Source organism: Hypanus sabinus, chromosome 2 (genome assembly GCF_030144855.1).
Source record: "Hypanus sabinus isolate sHypSab1 chromosome 2, sHypSab1.hap1, whole genome shotgun sequence".
Classification (NCBI taxonomy): Eukaryota; Metazoa; Chordata; class Chondrichthyes; order Myliobatiformes; family Dasyatidae; genus Hypanus; species Hypanus sabinus.
The window spans coordinates 179,877,805-179,902,549 of NC_082707.1; the positions used below are offsets into that span (position 1 = coordinate 179,877,805).

General features: G+C 50.6%; 1 protein-coding gene across 8 annotated transcripts in view; it reads left to right on the plus strand.

Moving 5' to 3' along the window:
- LOC132388244 (nesprin-2-like) overlaps window positions 1-24,745 on the plus strand; it is a 284,356-nt gene that overhangs the window by 67,703 nt on the left and 191,908 nt on the right. For all 8 annotated transcript variants that reach the window (XM_059960628.1, XM_059960590.1, XM_059960605.1 and 5 more), the window contains exons 17-23: window positions 607-757; window positions 4,050-4,600; window positions 6,044-6,223; window positions 8,051-8,201; window positions 13,661-13,819; window positions 16,507-16,677; window positions 21,288-21,389. In XM_059960628.1, coding sequence (XP_059816611.1) covers window positions 607-757; window positions 4,050-4,600; window positions 6,044-6,223; window positions 8,051-8,201; window positions 13,661-13,819; window positions 16,507-16,677; window positions 21,288-21,389 — 1,465 coding nt within the window. The remainder of the gene's footprint in view (window positions 1-606; window positions 758-4,049; window positions 4,601-6,043; window positions 6,224-8,050; window positions 8,202-13,660; window positions 13,820-16,506; window positions 16,678-21,287; window positions 21,390-24,745) is intronic.

Here is a 24,745-nt window from a genome sequence, read left to right on the forward strand (position 1 = left end):
CTCGAATAACCACACGTTACAACAGTAGTGTGCAGAAGAGCATCTCTGAAGGCACAAGACATCAAACCTTGAAGTGGATGGGCTCCAGCAGCAGAAGACCAGGAGCATACACGCAGTGATCACTTTATTAGTTACAGGAGGTCCTCAGTAAGTAATGAAAAAAGAGAACAAAACAGAGCAAGGCAGCAAAACAGTTCATGGACTCTTCAGAAGTTTGACGGTGGAGGGGAAGGAGTTGTTCCTCAATCCTTGAGTGTGGATCTTCCGGCTCCCGTGTCTCCTCCTTGGTGATATTAATGAGAAGTCCCAGATGAGAGTCCTTAATGATGGATACTGCCTTCTTGAAGAATCACCTTTTGAAGATGTCTTTGATGGTGGGCAGGGTTGTGCGTGTGATGGAGCTGGCTGAATCTTCAACCCTCTGCAGCTTTTTCCAGTCCTCTGCATTCTTGCCTCTTTACCAGATAGCGATGTGACCAGTCAAAATGCTTTCCATGGTACACTCCATGGAAATTTGCTGGAGTCTTTGGTGACTTTTCTCCTCTCCTGCTGCCCGTGACAAGGATACAGAGACATCTGTGTTAACGCTGTGTGTGTTTGTTACAGAGAACGGTCCCTGAGCTCGGTGCTCGGCACCCTGGAAGGAGTAGAGGAAGAAATTCTCCCATTGCAAGATTCACTGCTCCAATTCCAGAATCAGCCAGTGGTGCTGAGTGGACATAACCTGAAGCTCGAACCCCATCTGGAGCTGCTGAAGGTACAACTGGTCAAAGAGGTGGATTTGTAAGAGGTCCTGAGTGCACACTGCAGGAGAGACTGGAACAAAAGTACACCTTGGGGGCTGCAGCTTAAGGGGGAAGTGGTTTGGAAGGGGATCCAGGGAAGAACTTTCTACCCGGGGGGGGGTTTGAATTGGGAATCCATTGCCTGAGGGGGTGGTGGAGGCAGAGGGCAGAGGTTCTCATGAGGTGCAGGACGTATTTGGGGGAGAATGTATAGGGGGAGTATAGGGGGAAGTATTTGGGGGAGAATGTACAGGCTTTGTGGCAATGTCCGAGCGAGAAAGTGGGTGTCCTCACAATCAGTGTCCAATCACAGAACTTACTGTCCTCTGTCCTCCCAGTCAGTGTCCAATCACAGATCCTATTCACAAGAAATTCTGCGGATGTTTCAATTCCAGAACAAACTATACAAAATGCTGGAGGAACTCAGAAGGTTTCAGGCCGAGTCCCCTTTCCAGGACCTATTGTTTTTTCTCCTGTCAGTGTCCAATCACAGAGCTCATTGTCTGTCCTCCTAGCCCAGGGGTGGGCAAACTTTTTGACTTGAGGGCCACAAAGGGTTCTAAAATTTGACAGGGAGGCCGGACCAGGAGCAGATGGACGGAGTGTTTTGGTAATACACCTCATAAGAGAAAATAAAATATCATGGGATATGTAGAAAACATGTGTTTTAATTTCAATTGAAAATGAACAAATGCATTACAACAAAATATCTGTCTTTGAAGTCCCATGGTATTTAGCTATTTATTGAAATGTCTTTTAAAACACTGAAAATTAAATTAATAAAATACAGCTTTTTTTAATAGTAACAGTTATTATTTTAAAGCACTGAAAATTCTGTTATCCTTCAAGATATTATCATCATCACTCTCCTCCTGACTGTCTTTATTTCAAAAACGGTAGGAGATGCAGGTCTACTTGTCCTGCTCCTTCTTATTCAATTGTCCCCTGTGCCAAAACTCAACAACGACCCGCACAATGACAGAACAGTGAGAGCGCGCCAATATGCGAAGCTCTGTGCTCGTAAATCCCCGCAGGCTATCTCCCTTAGCCGGAACGCTGGCTAATTGTGAGCCGGTTCGGATGTGCCAGGAAATGGGTCGCCACAAGGTCACAAAGTAAAGCGCAAATGTGGAGTAATACGCTGCACCTCAACAAACGTCAATGTATATAGAGTGCGTCATCTATTGGGAAGACGCCAGAATTGCGTGGAAAAAACGTTAACAAGGTTTATTAATATAATTTCATTAAGTTCTGCGGGCCAGATTAAAAAGCTTAACGGGCCACATTTGGCCCGTGCCCGTAGTTTGCCCATGCCTGTCCTAGCCGGTGTCCAATCATAGAGCTCATTGTCTGTCCTTCTGGTCAGATCAAAGGCAAGCTGGCTGATTGGATCCAAGTTCAAGAGCCATGAGGTTATGTTTGAGTTATGGAGTCATAAAGCACTACGGCAGAGAAACAGGCTCTTTGGCCCATCTAGTCTGTGCCAAGCTTTTATTCTTTCTCGTCCCATTGTGCTGCACCTGGACTATATCCCCCCATATCCTTACCATCCACGTACTTATCCAAACTTTTCTTCAATGTGGAAATCGAACCCTTATCCTCCACTTCTGCAGGCTCCTACCACATCTTCAACATCCTCTGAGTGAAGCAGTTCATCCTCAGGTTCTCCTCAAATATTTCACTTTTTTCCCTTAACCCATGACCTCTTGTTCCAGTCAAAAAAATTGCTTGCTTTTACTCTATCTATACCTCTCATAACTTTGTAAACCTCTATTAAATCTCCCCTCATTCTCCTATACTCCAGGGAATAGAGTCATAAGTTACTCAAGCTTACCCTGTAACTCAGGTCCTCATGTAACTTCTCGTAAATTTTCTCTATACTCTTTCAAAATTATTGTTTTACTTCCCTGTAGACAGGTGACCAGGATTGCACACAGTACTCCAAATTAGGCCTCACATAATTAGGTCTTGAACAACTTCAACGTAATACATATACCGACTTCAACTCCTATCCTCAGTACTTTGATTTATGAAGGAATATAATCCTGATAATGCAAAGTGTTGCACTTTGGGAAGTTAAATCAGGGTGGGATTTATGGTCAGATCATGGGAGTGTTGTCCGCCACAAGAAGTACATATTTTGCTGAAAGCAGCATTACGGGTGAGACAGTGTGGCGAAGAGGGCATTTGGCATGCTGGCCTTCAGTATAAATGTTGGGATGTTACAGTTATGCAAGATATTGGTGAGGTATGAGTGGGAGTATTGCATTCAGTTTTTGTCACCTTGCTGAAGGAAAGATGCATGAATATAGAGATCTACAAGAATGACGCCCAGACTTAGGAGCCCGAGTTATAGGGAAGGTTGGGCAGGCTATGACTTTATTCCTTGGAACACAGGAGACCGAGGGGTGTATATATCCATTGTCGGGGGAGGGGGGGTGAACACACAGTCTTTTTCCCAGGGAAGGGGGATAAAAATTAGACATACGGTAGGAGACAAAAGATTTAAAAGGGACCTAAAGGACAATTTCCTCACCCAGAGGGTGGTGAATATATGGAATGAGTTATCAGAGGAAGTGATTGAGTCAGGTGCAATAACAGCACTTAAGTGACGCTTGGACAGGAATAAAGATGGCAAAGGTTTAGAGAGATATGTGCCAAACCTGGGCAAACGGGATAAGTTTAGGTGCATTTCTTAGACAATAAGATCATAAGACTTAGGAGTTGACTGAGACTCATCCAAGTCAGCTCCACCATTCTATCATAGCTGATAAAATAATTTTCTCAACCCCATCATCCTGAATTCTCCCCAAAACCTTTATCAAGAACATATTGACCTCTGCTTTAAATGTACACAATCGACAGCCGTCTGTGGCAATGAATTTCACAGATTCACCACCCGCTGTCTAAAGAAATTCCTCCTCATCACTGTTCTAAAACGGCACTCTTCTGCTCTGAGGTTGTGCCCCCTGGTCCTAGACTCCCGCACAACTGGAAGCATCCTCTTCATGTCCACTGTGACTAGGCCTTTCAGTATTGGTTATGTTTTAATGAAGCCCCCATCCCATCTTTCTAAACTGCAGTGAGTGCAGGCTCAGAGACATCAAACATTCCTGAAATATTAACCCTTTCATTTCTGGGATCACTCTTCTGTAACCTCTCCAATGCCAGCACGTAATTTCTTCGATAAGGGGTTTGGTCAGCATAGAAGAGTTGGGCCAAAGGGCTTGTTTCTGCACTGTGACTTTGCTACTTATTCTGCAGCAACTTCAGACGGCAGTTGAGACCCTGATGGAAGGCTGTGAAGCTGTGTGTGGTGAGCGTCCAGACAGCCTGGAGCCTGTCGATTACCGTGCGGTTCGCTCCATTGCCCAAGCCTACGCCCAGCGATGTCAGGAGATGGGGGCCCAGACGCAGGCTGCTGCCGCGGCACTCCGAGACCTGGACCGTTTCCTGCGGTCACTGTGGGCCACAGAGCCTCGGGATGGGGCTGGACGGGGGCAGCAGGCAGAGACACCCGGCCTGCGGTTGGAGGAGGAGGCCGAGCGTCTGCGGGTTAGGGCCCGACAGCTGGATGAGACACTGGAGGCAGCGGGCCTCCGCCTCGGCGACAGGAGTCCGGGCGGCAGGGTTCGTTGCCAGGACCTGGTGGCGGTGCTGGACCGGGAGAGAGATGCCACTGGACGGGAGGAGCATCTGCCTCAGGAGAAGGTGCGCGTGGGGCAAGAGCGACTCACCCAACACCTGCAAGAAATTGAGCAATGTGCACAAGCCACGTTGTTACCTGAAGCCACAGTTCCGGCCATACAGGGGAGGTAGGCACCATTGGGATTAACACCCCCACCAACCACTTTCCATTCCATTCCCCAGAGGTTGTTCTTTCAGTCTATTACAGGACCATGGAAGGACAGAATTACAGCACTTCATGATGTGCTCTGTTTACAATTTCAAATCACAACGTAGTTATCACTGTCCACCTCTCAACTCCCGGTCCCAGTAATCTCCTATTAATCTCCTGTTAACTCCACATCTTATCACTCGCCAGCTTGTACTCCTTCCCCATCCCTCCCGACACTTTCCACAGGGGGAAGGTATGAGAGATTCAGAATCAAAATCAGGTTTAACATCATCGGTGTATGTCATGAAGTTTGTTAACTTTGCAGCAGCAGTACAATACAATACATGATAAATATAGAAAAAACTCAATTACAGTAAGTACATATAATAAATAGTCAAATTAAAATAATTAGTGCAAAATCAGAAATTTTAAAAAGTGGTGAGGTAGTGTTTATGGGTTCAATGTCCATTTAGGAATCAGATGGCAGAGGGGAAGAAGCTGTTCCTGAGTTGCTGAGTGTGTGCCTTCAGGCTTCTGTACCTCCTTCCTGATGGTAACAGTGAGAAAAGGGCATGTCTTGAGTGCTGGGTTTTCTTAAGGATAGAAGCCGCTTTTCTGAGGCACCAGGCCGTGGAAGATGTCCTGGATACTAAGGACGCTCGTGGCCATGATGGAGCTGACTAACTGCAGATTACTTTGATCGTGTGTAGTAGCATTCCCCACCCCCCCGTACCAGATGGTGATGCAACCTGTTAGGATGCTCTCCACGGTACATCTGTGGGAGTTTTCGAGAGGTTTGTGTGACAAGTCAAATCTTCTCCAACTCCCAATGAGATATAGCTGCATCGATAAGGTCAGATCCTCAGAGATCTTAACACCCAGGAACTTGGAATTGCTCTCTCTCTCCATCTCTGATCCCTCTATGAGGATTAGTACGTGTTCCCTCGTCTTACCCTTCCTGAAGTCCACAATCAGCTCTTTGGTCTTACTGACGCTGGGTGCCAGGTTGTTGCTGCGACACCACTCCACTAGCTGGTATGTCTCATTCCTGTAGAGCCTTGATGATTCACAGTATTTACAATTGCAATGCAATAGTCACTGTCCACAACACTCTTGAGCCCACTCGTGCTAGAAATGTGCCAATGTACCAATGCATGTTTCCAGGGACACCTGTGTGTGGACATAACCCCAAAAGAGAGGCAGACAGTGGGCCTGGGCAGAGCCCTCGACTGCCTGAAGAAATGGCCAGCTTGGCCTGGGCCACGAGCAGGCTGACATGGAGGTAACTCTCTGCTTCCCTCACACCTTGGTCCGTGAGGCTGGGTAACCGATCCCTCCGTCCTCGAGCCGGGTCTCTGTCCCCACACCCTCCACCTGTACACTGGTCTGAACTAACTATGACCCCGTAACACCCCCCCAGGCTGGATGCTCTGAAGGAGTTGGAGTGCGAGCTGCAGCAGGCAGAACAGGAACTGGCCCAACTAAGGGAAATGGCTCAGCAGCTGGTCACCTCCAACCCGAGCCTCGCTGGAGAGACACAACAGATGGTCCAGACTGCCACAGAGGCATGGACCGTCACTGCAGGCAATCTCCAGGACTGGTTAGTAATGCATGGGACTCACCGTGGGCAATCTCCAGGACTGGTTAGTAACACATGGGACTCACCGTGGGCAATCTCCAGGACTGGTTAGTAATGCATGGGACTCACCGTGGGCAATCTCCAGGACTGGTTAGTAACACATGGGACTCACCGTGGGCAATCTCCAGGACTGGTTAGTAATGCATGGGACTCACCGTGGGCAATCTCCAGGACTGGTTAGTGACTCATCTCTCATGAGCTCGCAGTTGCTGTGACTATGTTGTAAGTCAAGTTCTGGGCAGCACACGGGTGTCAGGAAGAAGATGCACATGGAAATTCACAGTACTCAGATGCTGCCTGGATTAGAGAGCATGTCTTGTGGGGTTGGGTAGATCGAGGGAGGGGTGAAGGAGGAAAGGAGGTGACTTGATGGAGGTGTACAAGATGATAAGGCACATAGAGTGGATAGGCAGAGATTTTATCCACATGCTAGAAATGGCAAATACAAGGTATAATGATTTTAAGGTGATTGGAGCAAAGTATGGGGGATGTTGAGGTAGTTTTTTATTTCATGCAGAGGGTGGTGGGTGCATGGAACACCCTGCCAGGGGTGATGGTGGAGGCAGATACATTAGGGACATTTAAGAAACTGTTAGATAGGCACATAGGTGACAGAAAAATGGAGGACTATGTGGGAGGGAAGGGTTAGATTGATCTTCGAATTGGTTAAGAGATTGGCAGAACATTGCTGGCCAAGGGGCCTGTACTGTGCTGTAATGTTTTAAGTTCTAGAACAGAGAACAGTACAACACAGGGACAGGCTCTGCAGCCCACAATAGTTCCATCTGCCTGCACATAGTCTATATCTCACAATCTATGCCTCATCATCTTGTACACCTCTGTCAAGGCACCTCTCATCCTCTTTTGCTTGAAAGACAAAAGCCCAGGCTACCTTAACCTATAGACATGCACTCTAGCCTGGGCAGCATCCTGATAAATCTCCTCTACCCCCTTTCTAAAGTTTCCACATCCTTCCTATAATGAAGCGACCAGTCCTGGCTGTCCACTCAGTCCACTGTAAGAGGTTATGCCTTTTATAATCTTGCTCATCTCTATCAGCCTTTGCCGCTCCAGGGAAATTAAACCCAATGTGTCCAACCTCTCATTAAAATACAAACTCTCTAATCCAGGGAGCATCCTAGCACCCCCTCCAAACCTCACCCAAGTTCTTCCCATCTGACTGAACACCAGTGCCCAGACATTAATAATTCACAATTCACAATTAATAATTCACATTATTCACATTAATAACCAACACACTCAAGGAAGTTCTGGGGGTACTTTGTAAGTGTCGCCACGTCTTCCATCGCCAGCATAGTATGCCCACAATGCTAGGCAGAGTGTCGCAGGACACAATGAAACAGAACACAACACTTGACAAAACAACAGCAGCAAAATCAGCCATGTTCCTCCCTCGCTCCCAAAGGCACACGCATAGTCCTCGAAGCCCAAGGCAGACCATCTTCTTCAGCCTTCGGCCTCCAGCCTCCAGTGGACTCATAGATTTGCAGACACTGGGTCCTGACTTCCCCAGTGGACTCGAAGAGATTCACAGACTCGGGGCTTCAGTCTTCGGGCCTCAGCTTCTGGATTTACAATCAACCTTTCATTCAGATCTCAGATTGACCTTGGCTTTGATTTTGACTTCCAATTAACCTTTGCACTATGATCTGGACCTCCGGTCATCTTTCTGGCTTTGATCTGGACTTTTGACCACAACACTCTCTCAACACTTAGCAAGGGCAGCCTGTTGTTCAGTGCCACAACACAACTGCTTTGTGTCTTCAGGCAGGACCAGTGCTCTATATTGGTGGACTTCCTGAGGGAGTTCCAAACTCACAAGAAGGACCTGCTCTCCACCATAGAGAAGGGCAAGAATCTGACTGCACGACACTCGTCTTACATGACGAAAGAAAAGCTCCAGCAGCTAGTGAGAGATGTAAGTATGGGTGACAGCTCTGGGCCTTGTAATCTGAGCAGAGGAACTGCTCCAGTGCACTGAGATGTTGTCTGTCTGGATGAATGCCTTTGGGGAGGATGGGATGATTGCTGATAGATCATTATCCATTTCCAGCATTCCTTCAATGGGTATTTCACAATGACTTGCTGTATGCAGACAGAACCCAAAACACTGCTTCTCTCTTAGTGATCCTCTCTCAGTACCACCCCTCCCACAGTGTGACCCTCCCTCAGTACCACCCCTCCCATAGTGTGACCCTCCCTCAGTACCACTCCTTCCCACAGTGTGACCCTCCCACAGTACTACCCCTCCCACAGTGTGACCCTCCCTCAGTACCACCCCTCCCACAGTGTGACCCTCCCTCAGTACCACCCCTTCCACAGTGACCCTCCTCAGTACCACCCCTCCCATAGTGTGACCCTCCCTCAGTACCGCCCCTCCCACAGTGTGACCCTCCCTCAGTACCACCCCTCCCACAGTGTGACCCTCCCTCAGTACCGCCCCTCCCACAGAGTGACCCCTCCTCAGTACCACCCCTCCCATAGTGTGACCCTCCCTCAGTACCGCCCCTCCCACAGTGTGACCCTCCCTCAGTACCACCCCTCCCACAGTGTGACCCTCCCTCAGTACCACCCCTCCCACAGAGTGACCCTCCCTCAGTACCATCCCCTCCCATAGTGTGACCCTCCCTCAGTACCGCCCCTCCCACAGAGTGACCTTCCCTCAGTACTACCCCTCCCACAGAGTGACCTTCCCTCAGTACTACCCCTCCCACAGTGTGACCCTCCCTCAGTACCACTCCTTCCAACAGTGTGACCCTCCCTCAGTACCACCCCTCCCACAGTGTGACCCTCCCTCAGTACCGCCCCTCCCACAGTGTGACCCTCCCTCAGTACCACCCCTCCCACAGTGACCCTCAGTACTGCCCCTCCCACAGTGTGACCCTCCCTCAGTACCGCCCCTCCCACAGAGTGACCCCTCCTCAGTACCACCCCTCCCACAGTGTGACCCTCCCTCAGTACCACCCCTCCCATAGTGTGACCCTCCCTCAGTACCACCCCTCCCACAGTGACCCTCCCTCAGTACCACCCCTCCCACAGTGTTACCCTCCATCAGTACCGCCCCTCCCACAGTGTGACCCTCCCTCAGTACCGCCCCTCCCACAGTGTGACCCTCCCTCAGTACCACCCCTCCCACAGTGTGACCCTCCCTCAGTACCGCCCCTCCCACAGAGTGACCCCTCCTCAGTACCACCCCTCCCATAGTGTGACCCTCCCTCAGTACCGCCCCTCCCACAGTGTGACCCTCCCTCAGTACCACCCCTCCCACAGTGTGACCCTCCCTCAGTACCACCCCTCCCACAGAGTGACCCTCCCTCAGTACCATCCCCTCCCATAGTGTGACCCTCCCTCAGTACCGCCCCTCCCACAGAGTGACCTTCCCTCAGTACTACCCCTCCCACAGAGTGACCTTCCCTCAGTACTACCCCTCCCACAGTGTGACCCTCCCTCAGTACCACTCCTTCCAACAGTGTGACCCTCCCTCAGTACCACCCCTCCCACAGTGTGACCCTCCCTCAGTAACGCCCCTCCCACAGTGTGACCCTCCCTCAGTACCACCCCTCCCACAGTGACCCTCAGTACTGCCCCTCCCACAGTGTGACCCTCCCTCAGTACCGCCCCTCCCACAGAGTGACCCCTCCTCAGTACCACCCCTCCCACAGTGTGACCCTCCCTCAGTACCACCCCTCCCATAGTGTGACCCTCCCTCAGTACCGCCCCTCCCACAGTGTGACCCTCCCTCAGTACCACCCCTCCCACAGTGACCCTCCCTCAGTACCACCCCTCCCACAGTGTTACCCTCCATCAGTACCGCCCCTCCCACAGTGTGACCCTCCCTCAGTACCACCCCTCCCACAGTGTGACCCTCCCTCAGTACTGCCCCTCCCACAGTGTGACCCTCCCTCAGTACCACCCCTCCCACAGTGTGACCCTCCCTCAGTACTGCCCCTCCCACAGTGTGACCCTCCCTCAGCAACGTCCCTCCCACAGTGACCCTCCCTCAATACAACCCCTCCCACAGAGTGACCTTCCCTCGGTACCACCCCTCCCACAGTGTGACCTTCCCTCAGTAACACCCCTCCCACAGTGTGACTCTCCCTCAATACCACCCCTCCCACAGTGTGACTCTCCCTCAGCAACACCCCTCCCACAGTGACCCTCCCTCAGTACCAACTCCCACAGTGTGACCCTCCCTCAGTACCACCCCTCCCACAGTGTGACCCTCCCTCAGTAACACCCCTCCCACAGTTTGACTCTCCCTCAGCAACACCCCTCCCACAGTGTGACCCTCCCTCAGTACCGCCCCTCCCACAGTGTGACCCTCCCTCAGTACCACCCCTCCCACAGTGACCCTCCCTCAGTACTGCCCCTCCCACAGTGTGACCCTCCCTCAGTACCACCCCTCCCACAGTGTGACCCCTCCTCAGTACCACCCCTCCCACAGTGTGACCCTCCCTCAGTACCACCCCTTCCACAGTGACCCTCCCTCAGTACCACCCCTCTCACAGTGTGACCCTCCCTCAGTACCTCTCCTCCCACAGTGTGACCCTCCCTCAGTACCACCCCTCCCACAGTGTGACCCTCCCTCAGTACCACTCCTTCCAACAGTGTGACCCTCCCTCAGTACCACCCCTCCCACAGTGTGACCCTCCCTCAGTACTGCCCCTCCCACAGTGTGACCCTCCCTCAGTACCACCCCTCCCACAGTGTGACCCCTCCTCAGTACCACCCCTCCCACAGTGTGACCCTCCCTCAGTACCACCCCTTCCACAGTGACCCTCCCTCAGTACCACCCCTCTCACAGTGTGACCCTCCCTCAGTACCTCTCCTCCCACAGTGTGACCCTCCCTCAGTACCACCCCTCCCACAGTGTGACCCTCCCTCAGTACCACTCCTTCCAACAGTGTGACCCTCCCTCAGTACCACCCCTCCCACAGTGTGACCCTCCCTCAGTACCACCCCTCCCACAGTGTGACCCTCCCTCAGTACCACCCCTCCCACAGTGTGACCCTCCCTCAGTACCACCCCTCCCACAGTGACCCTCCCTCAGTACTGCCCCTCCCACAGTGTGACCCTCCCTCAGTACCGCCCCTCCCACAGAGTGACCCCTCCTCAGTACCACCCCTCCCATAGTGTGACCCTCCCTCAGTACCGCCCCTCCCACAGTGTGACCCTCCCTCAGTACCACCCCTCCCATAGTGTGACCCTCCCTCAGTACCACCCCTCCCACAGTGTTACCCTCCATCAGTACCGCCCCTCCCACAGTGTGACCCTCCCTCAGTACCACCCCTCCCACAGTGTGACCCTCCCTCAGTACTGCCCCTCCCACAGTGTGACCCTCCCTCAGTACCACCCCTCCCACAGTGTGACCCTCCCTCCGTACTGCCCCTCCCACAGTGACCCTCCCTCAATACAACCCCTCCCACAGAGTGACCTTCCCTCGGTACCACCCCTCCCACAGTGACCCTCCCTCAGTACCACCTCCCACAGTGTGACCCTCCCTCAGTACCACCCCTCCCACAGTGTGACCCTCCCTCAGTAACACCCCTCCCACAGTGTGACTCTCCCTCAGTACCACCCCTCCCACAGTTTGACTCTCCCTCAGCAACACCCCTCCCACAGTGTGACCCTCCCTCAGTACCGCCCCTCCCACAGTGTGACCCTCCCTCAGTACCACCCCTCCCACAGTGACCCTCCCTCAGTACTGCCCCTCCCACAGTGTGACCCTCCCTCAGTACCACCCCTCCCACAGTGTGACCCCTCCTCAGTACCACCCCTCCCACAGTGTGACCCTCCCTCAGTACCACCCCTTCCACAGTGACCCTCCCTCACTACCACCCATCCCATAGTGTGACCCTCCCTCAGTACCACCCCTCCCACAGTGTGACCTTCCCTGTACCACCCCTTCCCACAGTGTGACCCTCCCTCAGTACCACCCCTCCCACAGTGTGACCCTCCCTCAGTACCGCCCCTCCCACAGTGTGACCCTCCCTCAGTACCGCCCCTCCCATAGTGTGACCCTCCCTCAGTACCACCCCTCCCATAGTGTGACCCTCCCTCAGTACCATCCTTCCCACAGAGTGACCCTCCCTCAGTACCGCCCCTCCCATAGTGTGACCCTCCCTCAGTACCGCCCCTCCCATAGTGTGACCCTCCCACAGTACCACCCCTCCCATAGTGTGACCCTCCCACAGTACCACCCCTCCCACAGTGTGACCCTCCCTCAGTACCACCCCTCCCACAGAGTGACCTTCCCTCAGTACTACCCCTTCCCACAGTGTGACCCTCCCTCAGTACCACCCCTCCCACAGTGTGACCCTCCCTCAGTACTGCCCCTCCCACAGTGTGACCCTCCCTCAGTACCACCCCTCCCACAGTGTGACCCTCCCTCAGTACTGCCCCTCCCACAGTGTGACCCTCCCTCAGTACCACCCCTCCCGCAGTGACCCTCCCTCAGTACTGCCTCTCCCACAGTGTGACCCTCCCTCAGCAACATCCCTCCCACAGTGACCCTCCCTCAATACAACCCCTCCCACAGAGTGACCTTCCCTCGGTACCACCCCTCCCACAGTGTGACCCTCCCTCAGTAACACCCCTCCCACAGTGTGACTCTCCCTCAGCAACACCCCTCCCACAGTGTGACCCTCCCTCAGTACCACCCCTCCCATAGTGTGACCCTCCCTCAGTACCATCCCCTCCCACAGTGTGACCCTCCCTCAGTACCATCCCCTCCCACAGTGACCCTCCCTCAGTACCGTCCCTCCCACAGTGTGACCCTCCCTCAGTACCACCCCTCCCATAGTGTGACCCTCCCTCAGTACCACCCCTCCCACAGTGTGACCCTCCCTCAGTACCACCTCTCCCGCAGTGTTATCCCACCTCAGTACTGCCCCTCCCACAGTGTGACCCTCCCTCAGTACCGCCCCTCCCACAGTGTGACCCTCCCTCAGTACCACCCCTCCCACAGTGTGACCCTCCCTCAGTACCACCCCTCCCACAGTGTGACCCTCCCTCAGTACCATCCCCTCCCACAGTGACCCTCCCTCAGTACAGCCCCCCCACAGTGTGACCCTCCCTCAGTTCCGTCCCTCCCACAGTGTGACCCTCCCTCAGTCCTGCCCATCCCTCAGTGTGACCCTCCCTCAGTACCATCCCTCCCACAGTGTGACCCTCCCTCAGTCCTGCCCATCCCTCAGTGTGACCCTCCCTCAGTGAGACCCTACCTCAGTCCTGCCTTACTGCAGACTTCTAGTGCCAAACCCTACCCTGTGACATGCTAGCAGCGAGTGGCTGGGCTGAATGATCTCTGTGCCGCCTGGCCTGTGGTTGACTCCTGTGGGAACTGGGGTGTTGCTCACTCCTCCATTGCACCAACAGGTTGATGAGGCCAGGCAGGATCTCAGTGATAAGCAGGAGATACTGGACAAACTGAAGAACGTCTGCTGGCGTCTGCAGTCCAACCTGCGCAGGATCACGGAATCGGAGTCCCTGCCTTTCCAGCGGGAAGCAGAAAACCTGGTGGATCAGTGGCTGGACGTAAGTGCCCTCAGGATGAGGAGCTGGTGCCAACCACATTCCAGCTTCTTCCGTGTGACACGATAGTGTAGCGGTTAGCATAACAATTTACAGACAGACAGACATACTTTATTGATCCCGAGAGAAATTGGGTTTCGTTACAGCCGCACCAACCAAGAATAGTGTAGAAATATAGCAATATAAAACCATAAATAATTAAATAATAATAAGTTAATCATGCCAAGTGGAAGTAAGTCCAGGACCAGCCTATTGGCTCAAGGTGTCTGACACTCCGAGGGAGGAGTTGTAAAGTTTGATGGCCTCAGGCAGGAATGACTTCCTATGATGCTCAGTGTTGCAACTCGGTGGAATGAGTCTCTGGCTGAATGTACTCCTGTGCCTAACAACAGTGCCAGGAGTCGGTGATCAGGGTTCAATTCCTGCTGCCGTCTGTACGTTCTCCCCATGACCATGTCAGCTCCCACACTCCGAGGACATACGGATTAGCGTTAGTGAGTTGTGGGCATGGTGACACTTGGAGGCTGCCCTCCAGCACATCCTCAGACTGTCTCAGTCGTTGACACAAATGGTAGACTTCACTGTATGTTTCCATGGATATGTGACAAATAAAACTAATCTTTAATCTTCTGTCAGCTCAACCTCGGTCCATCTTCTCCCTGGTCATGGAATGTTGTGTGCTGAATGTGTTGATGCTCTGTGCTGATGCTACACGTGTTTGTTCTGCGTTGCCAGTATGTACGTATGCTCTATGTGCATGTCCTGGGTGGACACCCGTGTTTATAACCCCCTGCTCTGAATGAATCTTAGAGCTCTACAACACAGAAACAGGCCCTTCAGCCCATCTAGCCCATGTCAACCTGGTCTTCTGCCTAGTTCCATCTACTTGCACCTGGAGCATAGCTCTCCATACCCCTCCCATCCCTGTCCTTGTTCAACCTTCTCTAAGAGTAAACCTAGCAATTATAGGCCTGTCAGTTTGACGTCAGTGGTGGGTAAATTAATGGAAAGTATTCTTAGAGATGGTATTAATAATTATCTGGATAGACAGGGTCTGATTAGGAACAGTCAACATGGATTTGTGCGTGGAAGGCCATGTTTGACAAATCTTATTGAATTTTTTTTAAGAGGTTACTAGGAAAGTTGACGAGGGTAAAGCAGTGGATGTTGTCTATATGGACTTCAGTAAGGCCTTTGACAAGGTTCCGCATGGAAGGTTAGTTAGGAAGGTTCAATTGTTAGGTATTAATATTGAACTAGTCAAATGGATTCAACAGTGGCTGGATGGGAGATGCCAGAGAGTAGTGGTGGATAACTGTTTGTCAGGTTGGAGGCCAGTGACTAGTGGTGTGCCTCAGGGATCTGTACTGGGTCCAATGTTGTTTGTCATATACATCAATGATCTGGATGATGGGGTGGTAAATTGGATTTGTCAGTAAATTGGATTTATGCAGATGATACTCAGGTAGGTGGCGTTGTGGATAATGAAGTAGGTTTTCAAAGCTTGCAGAGAGATTTAGGCCAGTTAGAAGAGTGGGCTGAATGACGGTAGATGGAATTTAATGCTGATAAGTGTGAGGGCTACATTTTGGTAGGAATAATCCAAATAGGACATACATGGTAAATGGTAGGGCATTGAAGAATGCTGTAGATCAGAGTGATCTAGGAATAATGGTGCATAGTTCCCTGAAGGTAGAATCTCATATGGATAGGGTGGTGAAGAAAGCTTTTGATACGTTGGCTTTTATAAATCAGAGCATTGAGTATAGGAGTTGGGATGTAATGTTAAAATTGTACAAGGCATCGGTAAGGCCGAATTTGGAGTATTGTGTACAGTTCTGGTCACTGAATTATAGGAAAGATGTCAATAAAATAGAGTACAGAGAAGATTTACTAGAATGTTACCTGGGTTTCAGCACCCAAGTTACAGGGAAAGATTGAACAAGTTAGGTCTTTATTCTTTGGAGGGTAGAAGGTTGAGGGGGGACTTGATAGAGGTATTTAAAATTATGAGGGGGATAGATAGAGTTGACGTGGATAGGCTTTTTCCATTGAGAGTAAGGGAGATTTAAACAAGAGGACATGAGTTGAGAGTTAGGGGGCAAAAGTTTAAAGGTAACACGAGGGGGAATTTCTTTACTTAGAGAGTAGTAGGTGTGTGGAACGAGCTTCCAGTAGAAGTGGTAGAGGCAGGTTTGGTCTTGTCATTTAAAGTAAAATTGGATAGGTATACGGACAGGAAAGGAATGGAGGGTTATGGGCTGAGTGCTGGTCAGTGGGACTAGGTGAGAGTAAGCGTTCGGACTAGAAGGGCCGAGACGGCCTGCTTTCGTGCTATAATTGTTATATGGTTAAATGTTACCATCAAACCCATATCCAACACTTTCACTGGCAGCTCATTCTACCCTCTTAGTGAAGCCCCATCAGGTTCCCTTAAATAGTTCCTCTTTCACCCCGAGTCTAGTTTTAGTCTCAACCAACCTCAGTGCAAAAAGCATTTACCCTGTCTATACCATTCATGATTTTGCATAGCTCCTTCAAATCTCCCCTCAATCTTCTATGTTCTAGGGAATAAAGTCTAACCTATGCAACCTTTCCCAGTACCTGAGGTGCTCCATACATGTGCCATGTGTGAACACGTGTATTGGCGTGGTGCTGTGGCCTCGTAATGAGCCCGTGTTTCTCGGCAGGTGACGGAGAGGTTGGAGAATTATGGCTGCAGCTTGCAGCAGGCTCTGAGCCTGTGGGACAATCTCACTGAGTGTGGCAGGAGGATGGGAGAGCGAGTGCTGCGGAGGGAGGATCCGCTGGGGGAGAGTGTGAGCCACCGGGGGCCAGTGCCGCTGGATGGGGGGAGTGCGGTAAGTTGGTTCACAACAGAAACTTTGTTTTGCATGCCTACTGGATATATTGCTTTGTTACAACAGTACATTGAGGCTATACAAGGGAAAGCAGTAACAATGCAGATGTAAGTATTACAGTTACCGAGAAAGTGCAGTGCCGGCAGACGGAGAGAAGTGAGAAGACCGGGGTGGGTGGGGCCTTTGATTACACCGGCTGCTGTACTGAGGCGGTGAGGAGTGTGGACAGAGCCCGTGGAGGGGTGGAGACAACTCCGTGTGCTCGGCCAGGTGAGGCTGAGGAGATGGTCACACGCAACTGGCCTGATCAGAAGCCTCAGTCTGAGGGCTGCTCGTGCTGGAGGGAGCGGGTGCTGACCAATGTGAACAGCAAGATCCCAGTCACAGGATGAAGAGCGTTTGGCAGTTTTGGGTTTGGATTAAGTAAAAAATTTTGGGTACAGGGAGATCCTCAGCTATTCTGTGAACAGTGAACACCACCTCACCCACAGTGTGACCCTCCCTCAGTACCGCCCCTCCCAAAGTACCAACCCTCACACAGTGTGACCCTCCCTCAGTACCGCCCCTCCCAAAGTACCAACCCTCACACAGTGTGACCATCCCTCAGTACCGCCCCTCCCAAAGTACCAACCCTCACACAGTGTGACCCTCCCTCAGTACCGCCCCTCCCAAAGTACCAACCCTCACACTGTGTGACCCTCCCTCAGAACCACCCCTCCCAAAGTACCAACCCTCACACAGTGACCCTCCCTCAGTACCGCCCCTCCCAAAGTACCAACCCTCACACAGTGTGACCCTCCCTCAGTACCGCCCCTCCCAAAGTACCAACCCTCACACAGTGTGACCCTCCCTCAGTACCGCCCCTCCCAAAGTACCAACCCTCACACAGTGTGACCCTCCCTCAGTACTGCCCCTCCCAAAGTACCAACCCTCACACAGTGTGACCCTCCCTCAGTACCGCCCCTCCCAAAGTACCAACCCTCACACAGTGTGACCCTCCCTCAGTACCGCCCCTCCCAAAGTACCAACCCTCACACAGTGTGACCCTCCCTCAGTACCGGCCCTCCCAAAGTACCAACCCTCACACAGTGTGACCCTCCCTCAGTACCGCCCCTCCCAAAGTACCAACCCTCACACAGTGTGACCCTCCCTCAGTACCGCCCCTCCCAAAGCACCAACCCTCACACAGTGTGACCCTCCCTCAGTACCGCCCCTCCCAAAGTACCAACCCTCACACAGTGTGACCCTCCCTCAGTACTGGTCCTCCCTGTGCAAGGTCAGATTGGACATCTGTGGGATGAATCAAACCCAGAGTCTGCAGAAGTTCCAAAAAGCATCCAGCGCCTAAAGAGTTAAGTTAGGTTAATTATCCAACCCTCTTCCTCCAGCTTTCACAAAGCAGTGTGTGTGTTTGGTTAGGAAATAGATGGTGGTGTAATCTCCTCCCCACGTACCACTGTTAGAATTTACTTTCACTTTACGAACTGGCAGACAGTCTGGTATCTCCGCATCCCAGGCAGGGCGTGGTGCAGCCCACCTGTACGGGAGGTAGAGACGGACCAGAAATCCTGGGAAGGTAGGACAGTAACATGCCTTCGCTCCCCCCACCTGGGGCACTTTCCTGTCCTTGTTGGTCTGTCAGTTCTTCAGCACCAGAGACGGGGGGGGCGAATGAAGGACGGAGGAAATAGGGAAGGGGTGGGTCCGAGAGAGAGGTTCAGGAAAAGAGAACAGCCAGCAGGCGCCTGAACCAGCTTGGATAACTTCACTCGCCACAAATCTGAACTGACTCCCCAACCCACAGACTCACTTTCAGGGACTCTACAACTCACATTCTCAGTGTATTTTATTTACACATTTAATTTTTTTTAAGAATTTGCAAAGTTTGTCTTTTTTTGCTGATTGGTTATTTGTCTGTCTTTGTTATATATATTTTCTTGCAAATGCCTGCAATAAAATGAATCTTGAGGTGTCAGATACACACTTTGATAAGAAAGTTTACTTTGACTTGAGATTCTGATTCTAAGAAAGATAGAGAGGGAGACATCAGGTGAACGTGGAAAAGAGTGTGTATGACAGAGAAGGAGGGATTGACTGAGAGTGACAGAGAGGGACAGATGGGGAGAGAGAGAAATGGAGAGGTTGTAACTAGGGTGTGGGAGAGGTACAGGAAGGGAGCCCAGTATAAAAGGCAAGGCCAAGAATCTGAACTTCCCGAACTAGTACTGCAGGTTTAAGCACAGTGGACTGAGTTTACAAGTATGTTGTAATTTATTTGTCCACATCAGGTAAAGTACAGGCTCATTCCAACTAGCCAGGTGTAGTGGGGAGCTCGACGTGCCCTGCCTCTGTGAGAACTGACCAGGCAGCGTCAGGGCTCGTGAGAACTGGAGGGAAAAACAAAAACACTCATGTCCCACCTGCCTTTCCACCATGTAAGCCTTTTGTGCTCCCACTCTGACTGGCCTCAGTCGGCAGCTTTCATTCATTAACAACCTCCCCCCCCCCCCCCCAACAATAAATTATTGACCTGATGACCTCAGCAGCTTATCCCCATGGCAACCTTGTCATGGATGGTCCTTTTGTCCTGTCCATCCCTGTCCCATTCTCTCCACAGGTTAAATCAAGTCAATATTCCCTCTTTCCCAACTCCCATAGTTCGTGATCAGAAACTTTAATTCTGCTTTTCTTCCCTTGAATTTCCCTGCTTTATTATTTTGTACACCAGAGTGATGACCTGACATCCATCCACTTTATGTCCCATCTGCCAAACTCCCTCCGTCCCACTCACTCAGGGGGTCTGTATCCCCGTGATGCCCCCCAACTCAGAATTGGGCTTACTACCTCTGAGATATGTTGTGAACTTTGTTTTGTGCTAGCAGAGCAATGCATTACTTTAAAAAATTATGCTGCATTTAAGAAATATATAAACATATAAATAAGTAGTGCGAATAGTGAGGTGGTGTTCATGGGTTCATAAGCAGGCAAATACTCTAGGGAAAAGACACCTAGTGTCTACCCTATCTAGTACTCTTATAAAGTGATGGGTGTATGAAGTGTGCTGCCGGGGGGGGGGTGGCAGAGGCAGATGAGTCAGGGGCATTTAAGAGACTGTTGGACAGGCACATTGGATGATAGAAAAATGGAGGGCTATGTGGGAAGGAAGGGTCAGGTTGATCTTAGTGGGGTAAAACATCGACACAACATTGTGCATGGAAGGGCCTGTACTGTGCTGTTCTATGTTCTGTGTTTGATGAACATGTCCTAGATGCTGAGGGTCCTTAATGATAGGTACCACCTTCTTGAGGCATTGCCTGTCGAAACTGCACTGGACACCCCATCTAGATGAGTGGCATCTCTCCTCGGCCTACCGGACTCCAAAGAAAGCAACCCCAATCTCTCCAATCTTCCCTCAGTCACGGTTTTGCAACTTTGTCACCAGCCTTGTGACTCTCTGGTGCAGTCACGTCCTCTCTGTGTCAGTGCTCAGTCTAACTAATATTGTATGCAGCACCAGCATCAGAACGTAGAACAGTACAGGCCCTTCAGCTTACGAGGTTGTGCCGACCTTTCAACCTAACTCTTCCCTCCCACGTAACCCTCTCTTTTTCTTTTATCCATGAGCCTATCTAATAGTCTCTTAACTGTCTCTAATATATCCCCCTCTATCACCATTCCCGGCAGGGTGACACACTCACCACTCTCAGTGTGTTTAAAAATAAAATTACCTCTGACATTCCCACCCCCCCATCCTTTCTTCCAATCACCTTAAAGTTTGTCCTCTCATATTAGCCATTTCTGCCCTGGGAAGTGTCTCCCTCCACTCTATTTGTGCCTCTTATCATCCTTACGAGATGATCAAGCCACCTCTCTCATCTTCCTTCACTCCAAGGAGAAAAGTCCTAGCTCACTCAACCTGTGTAAGACATGCTCTGCAATCCAGGCAGCATCCTGGTAAATCTCCTCTGCACCCTCTCTACCGCGTCCTTCCTATAACGAAGTCAGCCTTTGATAAATAAGGGAGGCATTCCCAGATATCTCCATGTACTTTACCACCATCAAAGCCTCAGGGATTTTTGGACCCTGCCTTGAGAGTTTTTCCAGTCTTCATCCAAATATTGTCCTTGGTCTCAAGCTGCATGTTTTCACCAGTCGTTGTGGCACAGTGGTTAGTGTAACATGTTGCACTGCCAGCTGTAACATTGGGGTTCAATTCCTGCCGCTGGCTGTAAGGAGTTTCTAAGCTCTCCTCATGACCGCGTGGGTTTCCTCCAGCTGCTCTGGTTTCCTCCCACAATCCAAAGACATATGGGTCAGGGTTAGTGAGGTATGGGCATGCTATGTTGGTGCCGAAAGCATGGTGACGTTTGTGGGCTGCCCCCAGCACATCCTCAAACTGTGTTGGTCATTGACACAAACGACACACCTCACTGTACGTGTCCATGTTTTGATGTACGTGTGACAAAGCTGGTCTATAAACTCCAGTCGGTGTTGGGCTGAGTGTATCTGGGTCTGGCCTGCAGCTCCGGACTGAGAGGGTGTGCTGGACCGTTGGTCACCTCTGTCTGCTTGATTGTCCCGTCTCACTCCCCCCCCCCCCACCCCCCCAGGACCAGGCTCGGGCACGGGAACAGGAGGTCCACTCCTTCCGTGAGAAGGTATTGAGGATCCAGAAGCTGCTGGAGTGGGAGGAGGTGCCGCTTGAGTTACAGGTAAGGGAGGGGTCTCCACGGCAACAGAGCCAGACGGGTGGCTGGGAGGGTGAGGTGGGTGGGAGAGAGGGTGGCAAGGTTTCACTCTGAATTGGCACAGGACATTGATCATATGTTCTGTGGAACGGTAGGCCATGGTGGGTTGGCAGGGTAGCATAACCCTATTGCAGCTACAGCTGTGAGATCGGGGTTCAATTCCTGTAGCTGTCTGTAAGGAGTTTCTACGTTCTCCCTGTGACCAGATAGGAGTTGACGTTTCAGTCCGAGGCCTCTTATCAGGACTGGGAAGGGAGGAGGGATGAAACCAGAATAAGAAGGTGGAGGGAGAGGAAGGAGATGATAGAAGAAGCTGGTAGATGATCGGTGAGAGCAGGCGAGGGGGAGGTGGGTGGGTGGGTGAGGGGTTTTGAGTCATGTGCAGGCAGAAGCAATTTAATTTAATTCAGCACTGTGTTCAGCACAGAGAGGATGGACTGAGGGGCCTGCTCCTGTGCTACATCTTTTACGTCCCAATACTGTTCTGAGTTCTGCCTGCTAAATTCATAAGCGTATTATTGAAATAGTGAGAGATGGTTGAGCTCTGTGACACAGAGGATCAGGGTGTTGTAGGACGTGATTTGCAAACGGTTGGTGTGCAGGTACAGTGAGTCATTACGGAAGTGCTATTGTTTACTGTTTGGGGAACTGAATACAAAGGTGGGGAGGTGGCAGTGTAGAGCAAACTGTTAGACTTGCTGGGGTTATCAAGGCAGCAGGCATGATTGCATTTATTTCCTGTCCTCGTAAAGGAAATAAAAATATAACTTTAGTATATAATTACTGATGTGTTTAACACAGAGGGTGGTGGAGTGCAGGAAACGGCTGCCAGATGTGGTGATAGAGACAGATTCATTAAGAGACTCTTACTGCGGATAGGTACGTGGATGAAAGAAAAATGGAGTGTAGTGCAAGAGTGAAGGGTTAAAAGGACAGCACGGCATCATGGGCCGTAGGGCCTGAACGAAGCTGTAATGTTCAATGTTCTAAATATTCTATGAATGATATAATTAGGGGATTCAATTTATTAGTTTAACATCACCAAAGTGAAAATATGCACTTAAAATAGTAATGTGTACAAAGATTGCATTAATATGGAACGTAGAAGAGTTCAGCAGAGGGCAGGCCCTTCAGCCCACAATGTTGTGCTGAACCTAGTAAATGAGTAATCACATTGTCAGTTGAACTAATCCCTTCTGCCACCTTGTCCACCTCCTTTCATTTCCCACACATTCAGGTGCCTATCTAAACTTCTCTTGAAAGTCCCCAATGTGTCTGCCTCTTCCACCACCCCAGGCAGCACGTTCCAGCCTCAATGTGAATAAAGAACTTGCACCCCCCTCACATCTCCTTTGAACTTAACCCCCTCTTGCCTTAAATGCATGCTGTCTCATATCAGACATTTCAACCCTGGGTGGGGTGGGGGGGAAGGTACTGTCTGTCCACTCTGTGCCTCTCATAATCTTAGAAACCTCGACCAGATCTCCCCTCCAATCTGGCTGGCTCTTCGCACGTATCCCATCTGTGCTGGGTTGAGTGTCAAGCTAGCAACTCAGCCTCATAAAAAACAGGCAAGAGTGTTAAAGAAAGGGCAAGGTTGCCACCCTGTGCACCACAAGACTCAGAAAGGAACCGCCACTCCAGACAAAACAAACCTCTCCTGATAGCCCGTGCCCGCTAATCCAGCCAGCATCCTGGTAAACCTCTTCTGCACCCACCCCAGAACCTCATCATCCTCCTATAAAGGAGCAACAGTAACTGTACGCAATACTCCAGTTGTGACCTAACTAGAGTTTTATAAAGCTGCAACATAACTTTCTGACTTTTGAACTCAATGTCTCGACTATTAAAGGCAAGCATCCCATGAGTCGTCTTTACCACCTTATCACCCTGTGTAGCCCCTTTCAGGGATCTATGAACTTGGACCCCAAGATCCCTCTGCTCATCAACATTGTTAAGGGTCTTGCCCTTTGTACATTTATCCCAGACAATGTGTTTGCAATCTTTGACAATTTTTACCCTTTGTAGTTAGTCAACGAGGGTTACATATTAGTATCTCCACACTTAAAAAGAGTTTAAATGTCAAGTGTGTCGTATATCCCCTTGTCAAGAGTGTTGAATCTCTGCCTGATGTTGTCAAGATCAGGGCAGTCATCTCTGTCTTCAAACTTTAGACAAGAGAATAGTAAATTGGTAAATGGGTTTATTACTGTCACGTGTACCAAGGTGTACAGTGAAAGGCTCATCTTCAAGCTACTGAACTGGCGTGGATAACTTAACTCTGCAGCCTACAGACTCACTTTCAACACTTTCAAGGACTCTACAACTCATATTCCCAGTATTATGATTATTTTTTTATTATTTATAAAGTTTGCCTTTTGCACAATGGTCGTTTGTCAGTCTTTGTCTATGTATTTTTTTGTATATTCTGTTGTATTTCATTATTTTTCCTGCAAACCCAGTAAGAAAGTGAACCTCAAGGTAACATATGGTAACGTAGACGTAATTTGATATTAGATTTAGTCTGAACTTTGAGCTTTGCATACTGTTCACACAGATCATTACAACAGTGCATTGAAAACTATCTGTCTCTGGGACAACTGTTTAGGAGCGGATTCAGGCTGATGGCTGGGGAAGGTTACGAGTCTGGGGTCTTTGGTCTGAGTGCCTGAAGTTGATGGGTCAGGAAATCTGGATGTGGGACCCAGTGTAGAGATCGGGTCCAGGGATCTTGGGTTTATGATCTTTGGGTTTGTGTATGGGCATCAGCTTGGGGGTGTCTTTGGCTTGCAATACAAGGAGTCTATGGTTTGGGGGTGTGGGTAGCTTCAGAGCTATTTGGGAAATTGAATTTCCAAATCCCAGAATTTCAGAATGGTTTAAAAACATGCCCACAGAAGGCCAAAAGTTGCTCTGTGTTGATAAGGTGGTTAAGAATGTGTATGATGTGTTGGCCTTTATTAGTGGGGTGATCGAGTTCAAGAGCCACCCCAGCAATCACTGATTCAATATTAGCCTAACCATGGGGCAATTTACGACATCTAGCTAACCTACCAATTGGTATGTCTTTAGACTGTGGGAGGAAGCCAGAGCACCTGGAGGAAACCCACGCATCCCACGGGTAGGACAGACTCCAGCACTTTGTGGACATCTTATGAGGGGAGGTTGAGGGAGATAGGACTTTGCTCTGGAGTGAAGCAACATGACTTGATAGGGATGTACAAAATGATAAGAGGCATTGATAGAACAAATAGCCAGAGACCTTTTCCTCAGGGTGGAGGTGGCTAGTATGAGGGGGTCTAATTTTACTGAGACTGGGG